The following is a 21,008-nucleotide window of genomic DNA, read 5'->3' on the forward strand; positions in this document are numbered from 1 at the left end:
TTCATTGTTGGGATCATGTACCTTTACATGGCAAGTCTTGATTCTCATTTTTTTCCCCTTACCTCTGCCCTCCCTTCATCATCTCTTTTTTTTATGTCTCTATTCTAGAGTCTCTAATCATGTCTTTGAGTCTTCTCACCATCTCTGTGGTTATCTGGGAAATTATTTCTCTTTTGAATTTTTCTAGAGACTCATTTATCTGTTTTGCTATTTCCCATGCTATTGGTTCAGGATGTCCAGATGGTCGACTGTAAGACTTTTCCATCTCATTTCCATCAGAGTTTACCTTTGGTGAGGTGGAAATCTGTATTTGTGCCTTATTTAAATGTCTTCTCATTTCTATTTCTGTTGTGGGTACTGTCCTTGGTTCAATTCCTGGGTTAATACTTCAACCTTCCAGATATAGCTGTTCTTTAGATTTTGAGTCTCTAATGACTCTGAGGCAATCTCATTTTCATTATAGCAAGGAGAACAACTGATTAGATCAATCACAACACCTTAGCCCAAGTGATACAATCAGCAACACAATAGCATCAAGCACAGTTTAGAAAAATGATAATTTGTGGTAGTTATTAATCTATCACCTTTAACTGTGTGAATTAAATCAAAATCAAGGACCAGCTCAAATTATGTTTATAGTGAATAAACTCTTCAATCTAGCAATTTTACCCTTCAGGATGGGTATTTAGACGGTGTTGGGGAGGGAGGGGTAGAGAAAGGTTAGAAGTGAGGTCAGAGGACACAAGAAGATCACACAAACTCTAGGAAGCTGTTGAAGAGAAGAGGAAAAGACAGAACAAAATATACACAAGAACATAACAAACTAACAGCAATAAAACTAGTGGTACTTGAGAGAAGGATAAGAGAAGAAAAGGAAAAGAAAGAAAATAAATTCAAATTAGGATAGGAACAGAAAAAAAGCAGAGTGATGAAGATCAAGGTGGGAGAAAGAGAGAGACAGAGAGAGAAAAGAAGATAAGAAAAAGATAAAAGAGGAAAATTTTTTGAGAAAGAAAAAGATAGATACAATATTTTAAATGATTAAAGATAAGAGAAAAATATTACTTTGAAAATAAAAAATACAAATGGAAATAGAGGACCTCCTTCAGAATATGCCTCTGTTGACACCTCAGACACCATGGGTAGGAGTATGTAGATAAAAGTTATCTTATATCTCCTGCGGGGTTGAACACTGCAAGTTTCTAATGAAGGTTCCAGCTGTCTTTTACCTGAAGTTAGACCAGGTTCTGAAGTGAGGTTGTGTGGTATGCCTTTATCACAGAGATTTTCTTCACTTTTTCAGGGGTCTTCAATTTTCATCTAGAAGCCCCAGAGAGGCCCTCTTTCTCTTGTTCATGGGGGGCATGCACAGACACCACAGTGTTGGAGCCCACATGGCTGGGCTCCTCTGCTGCACTGGGCCAAAGGGCTGGGCCTATCAGAGGGTCTTGTGCTGCTTCTGTACTCCTCTGTTGTTCTGCACCAAAGAGGCAGGCCCACCAGAGAGTCTCAAGCTGCTGCCAGTCTCCTCTGCTGCCTCAACTAAAGAGGTGGGCCAAATTTGGTTTCTGATACCTTTCTTCAGTAAAAAGAACATTGTTTCTTGGAGAAATTATTGATTCTCAGAGTAGGGCAGGAGATATAAATGATAAATGTGTAGTATCTTATAGTGCCAGAAAATGTAAAAGTGCCAAAGACAAAATAATAAAATAGTGAGGAAAGATGATGGAATGGTGAGCAGCAGAGAAAGAGACTCTGATATTTCAAATTGCAATGCTGGAATATAGCAACATGAAAAAGAGAAGGAGGAGGGAAGTGGGTCACCATGACCCAGCAAGGATCCTAAGTAAGAACTGGAGCCCATATGGTGAGTAAAGAGAAAAATCATAATGCAGAAGGTGGAGGTGGCACGTAGCACTTTCTCCCTGAGCCCCAGCATTCAGTGTAGGAAAGGAGGCTCAAAACTGCAGACACATAGTGACTACTGGTGACTCCAGGGGCCTCCATGGAGAAACCAACCAATGGAATGGAGCAGTGGCTCGTGACTTATTCTGGTTCAGATGTCCCCAGGAAAAGGCCGATTGCCTTTTTGGAAAGGACAGAGCTTAGAACTCAAAGCAGCTGTGGCTTGGCTCTATATCCAGTGGCTCCCCGTCTCAGAGTGGGGCACAACCAAATTAAAGCCAGTAGGTGGTCAGGGAGCAAGTTAAACTGGCAGGAAGACCGGGGAATTATGTGAGCTGAACAGCTCAGGCCCCAGCCTTACAGCCAGAAACCAGATGCGGCCTGAACTTCAGTGAAACTAAAGGCCCAGGTTTGCTGGGATTATCCACCACCTCCACAATTCTACTGCTGGCTTGCTGGAATCAATCAACATAGATCTGGGCTCTGTCTGTCCCTTCTCTCTGGGCTCTATCAGTGATAGCAGAGATACACCCTGAAGTGGACTTTTTTTTTCTGCTTTTTTCTTTCTTTGCTTTTTTACTTTTTTCTCTTTTTCTTGATTATTTATTTGTTTTTATGTCTGAACATTGTTTCTAGTACTTTGTTGTTGTTGTTGTTCTGTTCTTATTTCTGTTTCTGTCTTCTTTCTTTCCCACCTGTCTTCTTCACCAGCTCCCAAAGCTTGTGTAATCTTCCTTTGTCCTCCACCCTTGCTTCTGATCTTTCTCTTCTATTTCTCAGTATTCCCCCTAGCCACTTTTAAATTTTTCCACTGCGAGTAGAATTGCCATATGGAGGGGATATTTACTATATACAATTCTCTGGTTTGTTTTAGATTTTGTTACATAACTACAGATCTTGTTCATATAGTTAAAGATGACAAATTAATAGTTACTGCAATTTGTCATTTTCCAGTCTGATACTATTGCTATTACTGATTATACTACTTTAGCCAAGGTGACACAATTGTCCTAATCAGCTGTTGTTCCTTGTACATTGAGCTTGAGATTGCCTAGGGGTCATAAATAATACTATAGGCCAGTGCCAAAACACCAGGAGCTAAGCCAATAGGCAGAGATTTCTCATCCTCAATAAAATGAAGAGGCAGGATCTTGCAACAGACTCAAAGCCAAAAGGAAGTACACCTAGAAGACATCTCTGAGAAGTAATCATTTCCTAAGGGTTCTCCATACGAATAATAAATATACCTACCATAAACAATCTACAGGCATCAACTCAGGAGCTAAATAAAAATGATGGGCACAACAAAAAGAACTCAAAGGCGTACATTTTTTAGCAAAAAAGGAAGAGAGAGAGAGAGAGAGGGGAGGAAGAAAGGAAAGAAAGCAGAAAAGAATGAAGGAAAGGGATTATAATCCAAAATATAAATAAAATATCCATGAGTTATACTGACCTAAAGAAATAAATAATCAAATAAATATTTAATAGAGGAGAAAGGACAAATTTGCCACACAGGAAGAATTTCAAAATATTTGTGTAGTTGCTTCATGACCAAAGAGATGGAATCCACACTATTCCTTAATGTGAGCTATGCAAAGTGACTTTTCCCCAGTGAATGTGGAAAGGGAAAAGAGGAGCTTTGCTGTGAGGAGACCTGACAAACATTCCCTCACTACCTCAAGTCACTGTTAATATTGAAATGATAAGTCACAGGATAGTCTGTGTCCTTTGTGTAATGTGAAAGTGAGTTTACCTCTGTGGTCTTCCTGCCCAAAACATATTACTTGCATGTAGTCATGAGAAAAAAGTGAGGGAAATATTAATTCAAGGGTGTCCTACATTATTACCTGACCAGGAGTCCTCAGCATGGTCAGTTGACAATAACTGATAAGCTGGATTTCATTAAAATTTAAAATTTCTGTGAAAGAGACAATGTCGAGAGAATGAGAAGACAATCCAAAAACGGGAAAAAAATGTTTGCAAACAACATATCCTATACTGGATTGTTATCCAAAATATATGAAGAGCTCTTAATATGCAACAATTCAAAAATAAACACTCTGATTTAAAACTGGATCAAAGACCCTTAAAGATGCCTCATCAAAGAAAGTGCACAGATGGTAAATAAGAATATGAAAAGATGTCCCCCACAGTAGGTCATCAGGGAAATGCAGATTAAAACAACAATGATATACCATTATTAAAATGACCCAAGTCCAAACCACTGACAGCACTAAATGATGGCAAAAACGTGGAGTGTATCAGTTAGTGTTCACTAGAGAAACACACTTAATAAGGAAATATAAATCATAAAGATTTACAAGGTAGGCTAACAATGGCCACCTGCAGAGTCAGGTGTGGAAGGGTACAAAGGTCTTTCTGTGCACTGGAGGTGTGAAGGATCCAGTCAAAGGCCTGGAGCTTAACTGTAGTGTCCTGCGAGTCAGTATTAGGAGGCTGAAGATTCTGTACTTGAAGCCAGGCATTGACATCCCAGGTGAAAATGAGGACTGGCACTCCTCTGGAGACACAGAAGCGACCTTTCCTTCTTTGTTCCCTTTTTCATTCCATTCAGGGCAACGAGCCCATTGGTTGGTGTCACTCCCACCCAGGGTGGGTCTTCTGTCTTCAGTAAATCCTTCAGCCACACCAAGAACTATGCTACTCCACTTAGTTGGGTGTTTCTTACTCAAATTGATGCATAAGTTAACTATCACATGGAGAAACAAGAACTCTCTGTCATGCTCCTGGGTATGCAAATGGCACAGTGTCACAAAAGACAGTTTTGGAGTTTCTTAAAAATTAAGCTTCACTGTTACCATAGATCCAAGGCACTGAAAGCTTATGTTGAAAACCCAGAAGTGGACATTCATGGCAGCTCTATTCGTAATTACCAAAAATTGGAAGGAACCAATGAGTAAATGGATAAACTTTGGCACATGACCACAAAGGAATATTATTCAGTGATACAAAGTTAAAATGAGTTGTCAGACTATGAAAAGACAAGAAGGAGACTCAATGCATATTACTGAGTGAAAGAAGCCACTCTGAGAAGGTTACATACAACAGGCTTCCAACAGCACATTTTGGAAAAGGCAAAACTGTAGCACGAGTAAACATATCAGTGGTTTGCAGTGGTTGGTGGAGAGGGGCAGGGACAAATAACTGGAGCACAGAAGTTTTTAGGTCAGTGAAAATATATTGCACTGCAATGAAGGTTACATACCATTGTGCTTGTCCAGCCCTATAGACTACTGAACACTATGGTCTTAGGAGAATTGATCATGATTTGATTGCAACAAATGAAGGATGTGCCTGTGTGAGGGAGGCACTGTATGGGAAATCTCTGTACCTTCCTTTTTGTTTTGCTGTGAACTTAAAACTGCACTTAAAAAGTAGAGTGGAAATGTTGGGCGGGTGTCAGGAAGAGAGCTGCTTTAGGTTGTCAGAAGGCAAGAAGTACCATATTAGAATTAAGGAGGGACATTTCATAATAATAGCAGAGACAATCAAATAGGATGATATAACAATCCCAAACTTGTCTGCATCTAATAACGTAGTCCCCAAGTTTACTGAGTAATTGCTATGATGTATGGCACTTTATGAACTGATGACTTTTGCAAAATAATTTCTGATTCCAACTATAGAAATGATCCCTGAAAGTATAGCCTTAATAATTTGTGATTCCAAAACACTCCTTCTTGCTTACAAGTATGACATATCTGTATTCAGGGAAACTGAGATACAGTTGTCTTTGAAAGGATAGACACAGCATCTGTGAGTCACCAAGTTCTCCCACTGCCATTATCTTTTAAGTTTTATTTGGAAACCAGCATAATTATTGTAATCACTCCTCTTGCATGCATGCATAGCACTTATCTTATTTTGAAAGCAAATCCCTAGAGAAACACTCATAATTCTTGTTTAAATAATTATGAACTTAATGTTTGAGCTTCTCATTCACAGAAGTTGAAAATTTTACTGTTTTACAACAAACCAGCGAACAAACAAATCCCTTGAAAGCACAGAGAAAGTCCAACTTAGATTGATTTAATGGAAGTGTGGGGTTATGTTTGGGAGTGTGGAAAGAGGAAGAGAAACAGCAAAAGTTTAAGAAATCAAATGAAAAGGTGAATGAAAATCCCTCTAAATTAGGGGCTATGTGATTTACAAACCCGTAAGTGTGTAACTTCTTTCTGCTATTTGCTTTCCTTAGGATGGTATTGCCGAACAGCTCTACCCACAGTCCTCTGCTCTGTGGGGCTGATACCCATGAGACCAAAGATGTCAAAGGTAAATGCAAGATGACCAGGCCCTCTGAATACAGCCTTTTTGCCAATGTTGCAATAGCTCTAACTTTTAGGTTATTTTTTCCCCCAGCTTGATTGAGGTAGGACTGACATCAAATTGCATGTATTTAGGTTTTACAGGAATATGTTTTAATATATGTACACATCATGGAATGACTAACACAGTAAATCTAATTAACATATCACAATTACTCTGTGTGCAAGAACACTTGATATCTACTTTCTTAGCGAATTTCCAATGCACAGTACATTTTTATTAACTATAATCATTATGCTGTACATCCTTAGGTCTCTAAATTTATTCATCTTATAATTTAGAGTTTATACCCTTTGACCAAAGTCTCCCCATTTTCCTGACTCCACAGCCCCTGGCAACCACATTTTCCATTCTGTATTTGCATGAGTTGGACTTTTTTATATTCCATATATAAGTAAAATCACACAGGTCAGTATTTGTCTTTCTGTTCCTGACTTATTTCACTTAATGTCCTCCAGGCTCATAAATGTTGCCACAAATGGCTGAATTTCCTTCTTTGTAAGGGTTGAGCCATATTCATTGTGTGGATGTACCACATTCTTTTTATCCATTCATCTGTTGTTGGACACTAGGTGGTTTAGACATCTTAGCTATTGTGAATAATGCTGCCATGAACCTGAAGTAAGGAGGAAGTGGGCCTCCTGCACTGCTTCTTGTGTGGTTTAAGGAGTCAGGTGCTTGTCACTGTCCTCTCACCTTCCCTCATGGGAGAAATTACGGGTAGAGATGGCTCTTGGTGTCGTGCTGAGCCACCTGGGAGAATGATTTGCATAAAATGAAATTGTTCTTCTTACCCAATACCATGCATCTTGAATTTTTTTTACTTCACTGGTATCCTAGAACTTCTCCTCTGAATGCATAAACTCTTCTTCGTGGGTGAGGGAAATTGCTTTTGTAGGGAAATTATGGAAGATAGCTCCTATTCCACCATATTCCTGACATCATGCTCCTCTGCTTTTAGGTTCCTGATGGTGGTGCTTCTGGTTTCCATTTGCCTACCAAAAGCTAGGTGTCTCTAGCAAGAAAGTGACTATGGTTCTACTCTGGACTTATTTCTTTAAAAAATGTTATCCTGGGCCAGGGATTTAGCTCAGTGGTTCTGCCGCCTGCCTCACAAGCACAAGGACTTGAGTTCGATCCCTGGTACAAAAAACAAAAAGTTATCCCAAGGCACAAGTTTTTCTCCTCTATATTAGTTCTAGGATGGAACTTTTACCAGAACTTGGAGCTCTAGATATAAAGTTTTTTTCACATTTACCCTGCTGGTTCTCCTTACAAAATGTGACTTGATAGGCATAGTACGTTTGAGATAAGTTTTGAGGCTTGCTTTATCCTTTACTGATGCAGGAGGACAGAACAGGTAACAATTTGTGCAATTGCTTTAAAATTAGGAAAAGCTTTCTTTCTTCCTTTGCAGTAAGGAATAGAATATTGAAAGATACTTCATATTGCTTGGAGACAAGTCTGAGCCAGTGTGTGGGAAATCATTCAGCCCGATCACATCACTCCGAGCAAGGCCGGGTGAGAGTGTGTTTGATCCGAGTAGTTCACGGTGTAATCCTGTGCCATTCTGGTGGCTGTTCATGTTCTTCAGAATGCTGTTTAACCCCGGTCACTACCCATGGTCTACACGAGCTGCTGCGCAGGCCCATAGGAGGAAGGGCAAGTCTTTGATGGGTGATAATTTGAAAAAAAAATTATAATAATTTACTACTATCCAATAGGCAGTATTTGCTTCCGGTCTCCTCTCCTTTTTTTTTTTGGTCAGGTAAAATGGCATGAGTGTACCTATTCATAAAGATGATTTATTAATTTGCCCACATTGCTTTCTTCATTTCCCTCAGTATTATTTTACTATAACTCATGTCTACTTTCTTCATTGAGTGACGGACAGTACCTCATGGCAAAACTTAATTTGGTTATTATGGTAACTTTTTTTTGTGCTTTCATTTTCCACATCTGATTTTTGGGATATCCACTTTAATCGGGCTAGAATTCTCTAAAGAAAGGAATTCAAGCATGAAATCCAGGGTCACATTGTCAGCGGATGCCAGCTGTATACGTTTGCTCACCACTAGTGGACGTCAGCCCACTGATTGCCTCTGTAGCATCCATTCGGGCAGATCCGATGGGCTGTTCCTTCTTAAATGAGATTCATGATCACGATAGGAAAATAGTCCTCAAATTCTTTTTTCACAACTGCCTCTCAAAGAGTTCAGTCGAATTTGTTCTGCCTATATTAGGTGTTTTTTTTTTCCTTGTGCACTAATATTAATTTTCTTCCCGAGTGTTCGATTTGGCTGTGGCTTTTCTAACCTGGCTCCCTAGAGGGAAGCATGTGGCCCATCAAGTGCTTATCTCTCATATTCAAAAGAGCAAAGAAAATCAAGCACTATAGAATGGCATTATGATACAAAATGGCTAACTTTCTGCTTATTTTCTCTCCGCTAAACAGATTCTAGCAAGTTCTGCTTGATTAGTAGGTTTCTGTACAGCTTTCTGTCCAAAGCACCTTTCTCAGGAACATGGCCGCGTCCCTCATTTGGCAGGCCAGCTTTCAAGGGCTGTCCTCTTCCTCTTGTCCTCAGCCCCATACCTGTGTCCCACACCTGCCCAGCTCTAGGATGGGCCCATTTTATTTTTGCCAAACAGTAAGCCAGTCTCTTTTGTTCTTGCTATTTTCCCAAGACGTGATACGTACTGGGAGGAGTTTTTCTATGGTGGCACACCTCAAAGCCCAGGTGTGACAATGTGTGTAAGATGTCCTTGGATATTTCCTAGCCACAGACAAGTTTCAGGTGTCTGAAGTAGCTATTCGGATGGCTTTTATATGGATGTCTTAGTTACCTTTCTCTCGTTGCTGAGACAAAATACCTGACACCCAAAGTTAAAGAGCAAAAGGTTTATTTATTTAGTTCACAGTTTGTAGAGGTTTCAGTCCATAATCAGCTGGCTCCAACGCAGAGTGGCACATGGCAGGGGAGACACTGGAGGTGAGAAACAGCTCATTACACATAGCAAAAGCAAGAAGGGACCTTAACCACATCTTCCTGCCCCATTTATCGTAACCAGACTACGCAGGGTGGGTAGCACACCAACCCTTAATCCTCCTGCCCTTGAGCCTAGCATTGCACTGTGAATCAATTCCAGTCACACACTCTAGATGCAGTCACCTCTGAAAAACCCCGCCTCATTGGCACGAGGCTGTGGGGGACATCTAGACACAGCCATAACAATGGATGATGATATGTCTAGGAGAATATCGACAAGAACCAAATGACATGCGTATGATTTGTAATGTAATCTCAAGAGTATTTGCGTCCATTTTTAAATGTACTAATTTTTCTCCCACTCCTTTAATACCACTAATACTCTTTGGGAAAACCTTCAAAAAACCTAGAAAGATTCAGAAAGCAGTAAGAACTCACTAGGCATGTCTTGCCACCCCCTTCCTTCTGCACACAGGGAGATCTTAATACATAAAGAGGATGCCATTTCTCTGTCTCCTTTTGCACCTGTGATAAAATCCCAGTTCCATACCAAAGCCTGCAAAACCTTCCACAAATAGGATTCTGCCTCTTTCCTGTTTCATTTCCTGTCTCTCCTGAGTTTTGCTTACTCTGTTCTACACATATTGGCTTCATCTAGTAATTTAACAATGCTAAGCCATTTTCCACCTCAGGACCCTTGCATATGCTGTTCTTATTTCTCTCCTGAGCTGTAGCCCTCAAGACTGGATTTAAATTTCATGCTTTCAAAGAAGCCTTCCCTGGATGCCATGTTTAAAGTTAAGTTCTTCACACTTTCTCCTTCTCAGTTTCCATATTGGTGCCTGTTTTGCTTCCTTTGTATTATTGTATTTGTTTACTTATTTAATATCTCTGTGTCCTTTCCGGACATAAGCTTTATGAGAGCAAAAACTTGTTTGTCATATTTGTTCTTCTATATCGGGCACCCTGCACAGGGCTTAACACAAACCAGATGCGCTATGATTGCCCATCAATGATCAGTGGTCTGTACGCTCCCTCCATCGTTGGCATTTTCTTTTCCACAACATACTTTCTTATCAAGCTAGTCCCTTACTGCATTTCTTCTTCCAAAAGGCAATCTATAACTCACTTGTTAAAACTAGAATGTAGTCTATAGAAACAACCTTTTCACACACTCATGTTTCGAATGGTAGTTTTTAGAATGCTTTTAAAACGGGACGAGTAAAGAGCTCATGGCACGGGAGCTCATGCACATGATTTTGGCTCTCTCTACCCTCTGTCCCCCACCTAGGTTCTGTAATGGGCCAGGCAAGCCGCAAACATGAATATACGGATGTGTAGCAGAAAAAAGTGGTTGAAGAGGTGCTTTCAGGTGAAAGGGAAAGAGGGGAAGAGCAGGTGAGTGCGTATGGGAGCAACTGAGGCCCAAGACAAGTGAGAGCCTTTTCTTACTAAGGTGGGTGTCAGGGTGTCATGGCTTCCAAACTTTGTTATTTGGCTTTGTTTGTGTCTCAGGGATGCCCCCTTGTGCTGTTTGGATAATTTCCAAAGCTTGTTACTCTTAGAGGCTGTGGGCCAGAGAAGGGACCTGCAGGCACGTGGATTAGGGCAGGCCCTGGCTTTCTACACAGGGGCTCAGGTCTGCGTGAGGTGGGGACTCTAGGCTGGCCCTGGGATGGACACAAAGTGACCGATGGCAGCAAGGCAGGCACCTCATCACCAGCTTTCTGGGCAGAGATTCACAGCTCCCCAGTCGGGGCCCCCTTGTGCCCAGGTCAGCTCTCCCAGGCGTGGAGTGAGTGTCCCCTCTCCAAGGCCTCTTGCGTTGTGTAGTCTTGGAATGGGGCCAACAGGAAGACCCTCACCTCCCCGTCAGCTCTACAGGGAGACATCCAGAATGAAGCCTGCCACCCACCTCCCCGGGAAGACCTCGTCCTGACTTCTCTGGGTGACCCTACACCATACTCCACCTCTCAGCTGAACCGCTTCTCCCTCACGTGCGACATCTGCGCTCCACCACGTATGCACTGGGAATGTTCTTCTTACCTCTCTTCCACCATGTTCTCCATACCCAGTACCTGGCAGGGACAGATTTTATCACTTCCCTCTGGTACAAGGCCTTACAGGTCCATACTGGTGACTAGAGAGAGGTGATGAAAGGCTTTGGCGTGAGGGTCTTCGTTGTCTTTCCTCAGGGCCACCCTCTTTGCCTTCTTCTATTGTTTACGAAGAAAAACTGTCCCTGTGGGATCGTGGGGTAGTCAGGTCAGGGGCAGACTCCTGTCCGGGCGCCACCTTCACTCTCACTCCTCGTCCCGCAGTGGATCCCGACAGCCATTGCTACCCAGGCTTCCTTGCTTCACAGCAAAGAGACCTAGTACCAGCTTTGCTCACCGTGGGATCCCCACGTTCACACTGGGTGTGAACTGTCACGGCAGAAGGGACTTTTAATGCCAGGATTTTGTTCGTTTTCTGCCTCATTCATATGCTTTGCTGTGCTGTGAGAAGTGCATGCATTTCTTTTGAACTACAAAAAGGGAAGAAAGATCACCCTGACCATCAATAACTCTAGGCGGCACAACACTTACTTTGCTGGGAATCGAGGTCTTCCTACCACACTGCGAAGGACAGTTATGCCACATGATTTCCACTAGCACAGGCCGAAGAATCCCCGGATGGGCCTCTCAACCCGAGAAATACCAGGGTTCCTTCCAGGTGATGAGGATTTGGTTTTGCTTTCTCTATTTTAAATTAGGAAGTAACTAATAAATGGTTAAATGTGTTTGCTGGAAAATATTCAAGTGTAAGGCAACAGTTTCCAAATTCCCTGCAGAGCCTGGACACAGGGGAACATTGGCAGCCAAGCCTGTTATTAAGAAGGTCACAAGATGCCATCTGTTACTGCGTGCACTTTCTGTTCAAGCATGACATCCACTCGGAGGTGGCTGCAAGGGATTTCGCCTGTGAACTTGAACGATGGCTCTGTGGTGGGCACCGTGGTGATTCGGTGAACACACTAGGCATCCACCTATGACAGGGCCTGGGGTTCTGTGGAGGAGACCACGGGGAGAGGGTGCAGCACTGATTTTAGGTCTGTCTTTAATTATAGATCACATGTAATTTGGGATGCTGCTGCCTGTTTCCTTTTTTTTTTTCAAGGCCTGCTTGTAGTTATCTATGAAATATGATAATAACCTTCTTATAATTGTGAGGCTAGGGCACATAAATGAATTCCTTCTTCTTTTATGTAAGACATAAAACAAACATTTAAAACCCACAGAAAAGTTGAAAGAATATTGCAGTCAATACCACCTGTTCGCTCCTGGGTTCATCAACATTTTGCCACATTTATTAACAATTTGCTTCGCCTCAGTTTCTATGTACTGATACCTATATGTGCTTCTTGGCTGACTTATTGAGAAGAAATTAAAGACAATATAACATCATCCTTCCAAACATTTCAGCAAGATGTGTCTCTCATCAGCAAGAATGTTTTTCTCACATAACTGTAATACTATTATTATACTCAAGACATGAGTATGGTAAAAAAAAATGAAGGACAATTTTTATTTGATATACATACCATTGTATGCCTTATTGTTAAAAACCTGTCAGAAATCTGTCAGAAAAGAGATTTGCTCTGTAATCTATCTCAGTGGTCAACAAGTCTCTTTGTAAGACAGTGATGTTATATTTTTGAGACACTTTGAAAAAAATCTGATGAAAGCTCTGGGCTCTCTTTAAAAAAAAATATCCACGAGGACACTTCTCCAAGCCAGCAACACGGGCATCTCAGAGTTTCAGGTTAAGAGCCATTAATGTTTACTCTAAATTCTCCTTCTTTGTGTATATATAATTTTAAAAAGATGGCGAATGATTTGTCTTCATTTTCCAACATTATGTTTTATGTTCATGAACCTTCATTTCAAGGGACTCAGAATTTCAAGGAGCTGTGAGATGGGAAGTTGGGAGACTGAATTAGCTCCGACCTATTAAACGAAGACTGAATCCGCAAACAAGGCTGACAGTTGCATTATGACAGACACCCAGTAGGCGGACTAAATGATTAGAAGATCTAGGGACTCCTGCCACACTTGAGCTGATTCTGTGAGAGCAGAAGCTCACAAATCTACACTTGCCTTCTTGATAATTTACTTAAAAATTTTTTTTGATTTATCTTTCATTTATTTATTCTTAAATAAGTTGTACTTTATTTTATCTCATGCCTCCCCCTCAAAAAATTAAATTCTTGTGATAGCCCATCAGGTTTAACACAACATTTAAAGGCCAAATAACTAATGGTAGAATTTGTTGGCAATTATTAAAATGGTTAGTTATTTCAACACAATCACCCAGTGTGGTTGCAGTGCTAGGACTAAGAAGAGGAAGCAGGGAGGTGGACAGGGGGTGTTAAATTAGGGTCATATTGAGCATCCTTAGTCAAAAGGGGGATGAAATTGCCAAAGTCAAGTAGCACCGTGGCTCTGTTTTCTCAACTGTAAACTCACAAAAAAAAATCATTAGCTAACTATATTCCAACATATGTGAGCTTTCTGCTAACCCCGGGTATAAACAGACCTAAGAAAATGAGAATCATTCCCAGGTCAGACCAAGTTGGGCAAAAAGATAGACACAAATAATGCAAATACCTTATGCAATAATCTAACACAAATTCTCATATCTGGTTTTTGTATTTGTTTTTCATAGTACATCAAATGCCTCAAAATAGCATTCTATAAAGCTTTAATACCATATAGCCATATCTACTAATTAATGGTTAGCTAGCTAAACCTCTGGTGGGCCTGTGGGGTTTACAAAAGTCTTACAGAGAGCTGAAAGGCTCAAGAATTCACAGGGAATGGAACAATCAGCTGCTTTTGCCGTATATACTTCTTTTACTGTAGATATTTAACTAAATGTTGGTCAAGATCTTTGACTCTGGCTTTAAAAATTTATCAGCATAAAGGCATAAATAACAATGACTATTTGCCAAAGTCTATTTCTCTCCCTCTGCTCTCTTTTAATGGACAGAGTCTATCATGTTATGCCAAGCAAGACCCCCCCATCAGCATTTATTGGGTCATTTTTAATTAAAAAACACCAGAGAACTAAACAAGATCAGTCATTAGGGAAATTCAATTTTAAAACACAATGAGATAGTACTTCACATTTATTAGCATACCTATAGCCATAAGGACAGGTAATAAATGTTGGTGAAGATGTAAAGACACTGGAACATTCAATGTTGGCGGGAATATGAAATAATACAATTACTTTGGAAAACGGTGTGGCAGTTTCTTTACAAGTCAAACACAAGTCTACCATAGGGTGCAACAATTCTACACCTAGGATTTTATCCAAGAGAAATGAAAGCTTATGTACCAAGAGTTGCATGTGAATGTAGACCACCGCATTATCCACAGTAGCCAAAATTGGAGATGCCTTTGATCTCCATTAATGGATGAGTGGATAACAAATCTGGCATATTCATACAACAGAATACTACCCATTAATAAAATAAGAACAGAATATTCAAGGATCTGCAAAATAGCTGAACCTAAAAGGTATTATGCTAAATACAAGAAGCCAGACATGAAAGATCACACAAGGTATGATTCCATATATATGAAGTAGCTGACGAAGGCACATCTATACAGAAAGAGGTTAGTCATCTCCTGGGCATAGGGGTAAAAAAGGGGGGCATGAGGGATTTCATTGGGGTGCTTAAAGCTGGACAATAGTGATGGTTGTATAACTTGGTAAATTTACTGAAAATCATCAAACTGCACACTCAGGGTCAGTTAACTTTAGAATGAGTTCAAACTCAGTAAGATTGTTAAAAGAACACACCTGAACTTGGATCCTTACAGAAAATTTACAGTGCTGTTGAAAGTGAAGAATATAAGCTATGTATCACAGAACAATGTTCTGGACATTAAAATGTTTACCCCTTCCTAAACTCCACACAAATTAATTTTCAATCATGGTTTTGTCTGACCTGATTGACTCTTACTTTTCTGTTGGTCAGATGCTAAAGAGCAACAAATGATGTGTGCACAATTTGTTGGTAGTAGCCTAACTGGGAGCATAAGAAATTTTATTCAAACTGTGGATTCCCATCTTCATTTGCATGCAGGCCGATTCCCTGATATAACCCGGTCCTTGAAAAATCCACTTGATGTCAAGCACAGAGCGGTAAGTCCAACATTTCTCAGCGATCTTCTATACACTGAGAGATTAAGTGATTGCATATCACATATTATTAATAAAAAGCAAACAAAAAAGGGTCAGGCTTTTAGGAAGTCCTTCATCAAACATTTGTTTCTGAGGACTTATTATGTGTATAACTTTTTATGAGGTGGTGGGGATTCAGAGGCAAGCTAGGCTACCATTTGTGAACAGCTGATGACGCCATGCTTATATTATGCTCACCAGCTTTTCTTTGGTCCTATGCATGGCAAGAATGACATGCACAATAGTAGCAGTTAGAGCCCAAACAACATCTCCCTGATTATAAGCTTTCCAATAATATAGAGGACCAAAGTAGAAGCAGAAGTAAAAATCATTTGAAATCTTCCCCCCCGCCCCCAAAGACAAATCACAATGTACACTTTAGTTAATCTCCTTACAAATATCTCTTTACTTGTGCATAGAAATTCATGTACACGTGTACATACTGTGTTGCTGAGGTCGTGCTGGACACTGTCCTCTGAAATCTGCTTCTCACCACCCAACATTTTCATGGACATCTTTTATTGTTAACATCATACTTAACGGATATATCAGATTCCACTAACTGTATATATCAGAATTTTGAAATATTCCTCATCACCAGGCACTTAGGTTTTTTGAGTTTATTATAAACAATGTTATGATGGTGATAATTTGAAAATATAGTTTTGCAATTGTGAATTCGTCTCTTTAGAGTATGTTCCCGGAAGTGGAATTCTTGGGTCAGCAAGTATGCTTGACTTACATTTGGCTAAAGTGCCTCCAGAGAATTAGCCTCATGACCCAACAGTACATGACAGTGCTTATTTTCTTTTTTGTTTGTTTGTTGTTTTTTATACAGGGTCTCCCTATGTAGTTCAGGCTGGCTTTGAACTCTACGCAGCCGACTGGCCTTGAATTCACAGCAATCCTCCTGCCTCAGCCTCCTGAGTGCCAAGAGTGCTTGCTTTCTTAACATTTACTTTAAAAAATAATCTTCGGGAGGTGGAGGCAGGAGGATCACTGAGTTTGAGACCAGCCTGGGCTACACAGTGAGTTCCAGGGCAGTCTGAACTACATAGTGAGACCCTGTCTCAAAAAAAAAAGAAAAAATGGAAAATATAATCTTAATGTTTTTCTATTTTGATGGATGGCACTATTTCAAGTCTCTGCTTTCATTTTCTTTATTGGTGAGATTGAGCACCTTCTCTTGTTTATCAGTTTTACATTTTTTTCCTGCTTTAGAGTTGCTTCTCATTATTTACAGTAGTGATGTTCTGTAAAGTTGCCGTGAACCCTGAATTCACCTTTACTGACCTGTTACCCCTGGAGAAATACAAGGCCAGGTTTCTGCAAGCCTACAGTCACATTTTTTGTTGAGTGATCAATATGGAATTTGCTTTTATGAATGCTTCTGTTTAAAGACACTTCATTAAGATGTTGTTAATTTATTAATAGCACTTTAATGGAGCCTAACTAACACGTCTTTTCTCTGTGAGGCACAATCATAGCCTTGTTCTTAGGAACACTAGGCATCACTTGAGCACTGGGCTCGAGCCATTTTAAATAGGAAATCACCAACAACAAATGCAGAGATTGTGGCTCTTCATAGAATGCAAAAAAGATACTGATTACAATACCGGAGTTCAAATAAGGTCTGGCTCACACTGTGTGACCTGGCTGGGAGCAGGCGTGTCAGGTGTCTTGCCATTCTGTGCAAATTACCTCAAGAGTACTGTGCATGTACACTGTGAGGTTATATATAAATTTCAGCCAGCAGGTGAATCCACAAATAGGGAATCCATGAATAATAAAGATAGAGTTTATTTCCTTTGTCTGTTTTCCTACAGGCTGTTTAGTGTTTCCTCATTGACTTTGTAAACTGTTTACATATTAGGATTATGCTATTTTGCCCATCCTATCTTATAAGTATCTTCCTCAGTTTTCTTTGCATTTTACTTATTGTCTGTTATTACAGTGGCTTTTTTTCCCCAGTGCAGGGGCTCCTGCCTGCTAGGCAAGCTCTCTACCACTGAGCTACATCCCCACTCCTACAGTGTCTTTTTCATAACAGTATCAAAGGCCTTTTGAAGTCTGAAGAGGGTACAACATTGAAAAAGGAATTTTATTAGGTTTCTGTTACTGTAAAAGTGGCTGGTATTTATATCTAACTCCTTTTTACAGGCACACCAGATTTGGTATTCTGCCGATTTTCCTTCTGCATTTCCAAATTATAAAAAATCACGTAAGTCATGTCTTAAACTACTATTTTATATCTATTTTCAGTCTTTATTTTCATCATGCTCTTCATCTAATATTTGCATGCTTTCCGCAGAGAACATTGAAGGCCTTTTACATTTCTTTTTCCTCATTCCTGTCACCCACCTTGTTAGTATGTCTCCTAAAACCAAGACATGTAGGATCCAGAAATGATAGGAGGAAGAAATCCCACAGAGACATCAGCCACACAGTAGCAGCTCTGAAAAAGAGCATATATTGTATATGAGGAGGTGTGGTGGTGGCAGAGGTGTATTTCAAAGGTTTGGAACTATCAATTAAAAGGTATTTGGAAACACGAGGCATGGTGGTGCATGCTTGTAATCCCAGCACTTGGGAAGCTGAGGCAGGAGGATTGCAGCAAGTTTGAGGCCAAGCTTGGGTTACATAATATGAGCAGCCTAAACTACATTGTGAGGCCCTATCTTTTAAAAAAAAAAGTGTTTTTAATGGCAGTATAAATTTCATTTATTCATACTATGGCAGGCTCTGCTTTCCACAAGCACTTTACACTTTGGCTGTCTTCGCCCTAGGTGTGAGATCTAAAGAGCCAGCCCTGGAGACCCTGCTGAGCCACAGATGTGCACGGCAAAGCTTCCCAAAGCAGGTAAGAGCCTTTCCGCAAGTCACCCAGCTGTGCGTAGACTCTCTGGTGTCTGCCAAGCGGTGGCAATGGTGGCAGGTGGATGTTTCCAGTTGGTGGAGAAGTGTTCCTTGATCTATCACCAGGTGGAAGGCAGAGCAGTTCAGTTCAGCTAGGCATCAGGGGCAGTTTCTAGGTGTTTAGGAAACCCAGGCTCACGGGGACAGGACTTCCTATAGTTCAGTCCAGCGATGCCACTGGGGTCTTGGATTCTGCCTCTTGTGAAACAGGCAGTTAGCTCGGACTGTCCCCTGCTGGGGGGCCGTCCCAGGTGCTCCCTTCATGTGGCCCTCCAGACCAGGGGCTTCCAAAGTGTCTGGTAACACGTTTTCAAAATCCAGTCACTTTTAACAGGATTTAAAATAAGATTTGTTTTATGTCCCAGAGTTCCTCTTAGAGAAGTAAGTTGAAAGAAAACTGGTTTCTGCATATATCCTGCTGACTTCACTTACTATGAAAGTTACAACTATCTTTTTTGCTATCCTGTGACTTTTGCTTATTAAAATGGCTCTTTAAATTGATTTTAAAAAATCACACTTACCCTAAGTAATTGTATTTGTAGCATCATGGGTTTGGTATGCTAGTTATGTATGTTAAAAAAAAAAGCCTGACCATTAAAAAAAATATTCAAGTATCAGCTAACATTATCACAGAAACCACCAGTTAAACAGACACATTTCAGGGCCAGGGATTTAGCTCAGTGGTTCCGCCACCAGCCTCACAAACACAAAGACCTGAGTTCCATCCCCGGTACCCCCCTCAAAAAATACACTTTGCTTTAAAAATGCTTGTCTGTGGCACCAATGAGGGAATCCAATAAATTTAGCTAAGGTTGGAGGGCTGATGGCCCAGCTTGGATCCCGTTTAATGGTACCCTTCTAGAAAGCACCTGATCTAGGGAACACTTCAAGCACAGGGAGGCAGTGCCGTGGCAGAGCTTCATTCGGGGACATTTGAAGCTGTGTGACCCACTGGAAGTTACACTGTGTGGGCCTCCCTTCGAGATGGGCTTGGTGCTCACTTCTAGGGAGGATAGAAAGAAGATTTCCTGAAAGTCTACTTACCGCTAGCTGGACTCCTGGGAGTTGCATGGGAGAATCATTATTGTTCAATAAATCAATCCCTCTTGCTACATGGAGTGCCCTGATGCCAGGCCACTGACAGTGTCCTGCCAGTGTTCGCAGCGGTTGGGAACAATTCTCTTCCTCTGTAAGGTGCTTCCCAGCCCCTCCTCTAGAGTAAATTCTCTCTCCTCACAGTGGCTGCTCTCAAGTCGTTCACTCATCTCAAGGAAGTGGGCCGGGGATTTAGCGCTGTGGTTCTGCCACTTGCCTCATAATAGCAAGGTCCTGAGTTCAATCCCCCAAAACAAAAAAACCAAGGAAGTGATGTTACATCCTACTCCTGTTGTGTGATGCAGTGACGGCTAAAAGTACACACACACACACACACACACTCACACACCCCGAAGCAATATGGGGCACTCATCTGAGAAAACAGACCTGAAAATCATGACTTTTCTGAGACAAGGAAAATATTAATATTTTTTAAATAGATGCTAATATCTTAGGGGAAAGAGAACAAAGCGTTAGTAACACGTAGGGAACGAATAAAATGTTCAACCATTAGCAATATGCTTACTTTTCATATCAGCTTGGTGGTGCCTTTAGTAACCATCCTGTAGATATTTACATTCCAGGGTCCTAATTTGAAGAAGTTCATGATGTAAAACTGGAAAGCAGAGAATTCACAACCAGGAACATGCGATTTTAAGAAATGGTGGAAACCGCAGGGAGAGGAGGGGTGCTTAGCGCTAAAGGATGATTAAAAGGATCAGGGGGGAAAAACGATCAGGGAAGAAGGAGATTAGTGAGCCCCATCCTGTTTATTGATCTGACCTCCTGACAGAGGCACAACATAGTAATAGGAAGGTCAAAAAGGATGGCCGAAAAAACGTCGAAACAACCCCAACTCCCCGCTCAAGAATGATGTCTGGTTTGAAGGAGGTAATTTAATTCCCAGTTCTGCGGCAAGAGTGACCTTTTCGGATGATCGAGTGTTGACAATCGGGCCATTTTCCCTCCAGTTTCAGGGACGATGGGATTCTATAAGTAAAGTCGGTTCATCCGAAGACTCAGAAGCTGATCAATATTCCCATTACGGTCGGGGAGGACTGTTATCGTTACTTTCCTGACTTGGAAAACAAGCCACAGGCTGGAGGCCCAGAGTTTGCGCGATAAACGACTGTGAGGTAAGAGGGGGACCTTGGGCCAGCGACTGGACCCTGGCAGGCTGGACGCTCGGTCTCCAGCGCCTTCGTGTGTGTGTGTGTGTTGAGAGAGAGAGAGAGAGAGAGAGAGAGAGAGAGAGAGGTGGAGGAGGGGGATCAAAGTTAGCGTGATAATCCTTAAAGTTTCTTTAAAGTTAAGTACTTGGAACCCACTTCCTCCACTTGAACCACGCCAGGTCCGGACACCCGTGGGCTCCAGTGTCAGAGCCAGGCCCTCCGCCTGTGGGAGCCCGGGAAGGGCACGGGGCCGCAAGCAAGGCTATTTAGTATTCACGCCCTGGTCCAGGAAGGCCGGAGCCTCCCGCGGCCAGGTTTCCCAGCGCGAGCCGCCGCCAGGAAGCAAACG

The 21,008-nt window shown here is 41.3% G+C and overlaps 1 protein-coding gene across 1 annotated transcript in view; it reads left to right on the forward strand.

The window, feature by feature from the left end:
• The window catches only part of CUNH4orf51 (chromosome unknown C4orf51 homolog), a 44,865-nt gene that overhangs the window by 9,037 nt on the left and 14,820 nt on the right, over positions 1-21,008 (forward strand). The window contains exons 2-6 of the mRNA XM_010610937.1: positions 6,122-6,198; positions 15,379-15,437; positions 17,637-17,697; positions 18,263-18,336; positions 20,459-20,623. Of these exons, the coding sequence (XP_010609239.1) occupies positions 6,122-6,198; positions 15,379-15,437; positions 17,637-17,697; positions 18,263-18,336; positions 20,459-20,566 (379 nt within the window). The 3' untranslated portion in view covers positions 20,567-20,623. The remainder of the gene's footprint in view (positions 1-6,121; positions 6,199-15,378; positions 15,438-17,636; positions 17,698-18,262; positions 18,337-20,458; positions 20,624-21,008) is intronic.

The sequence above is a fragment of the Fukomys damarensis genome, unplaced genomic scaffold (genome assembly GCF_012274545.1).
Source record: "Fukomys damarensis isolate Sample0158 unplaced genomic scaffold, DMR_v1.0_HiC HiC_scaffold_38, whole genome shotgun sequence".
Taxonomy (NCBI): domain Eukaryota; kingdom Metazoa; phylum Chordata; class Mammalia; order Rodentia; family Bathyergidae; genus Fukomys; species Fukomys damarensis.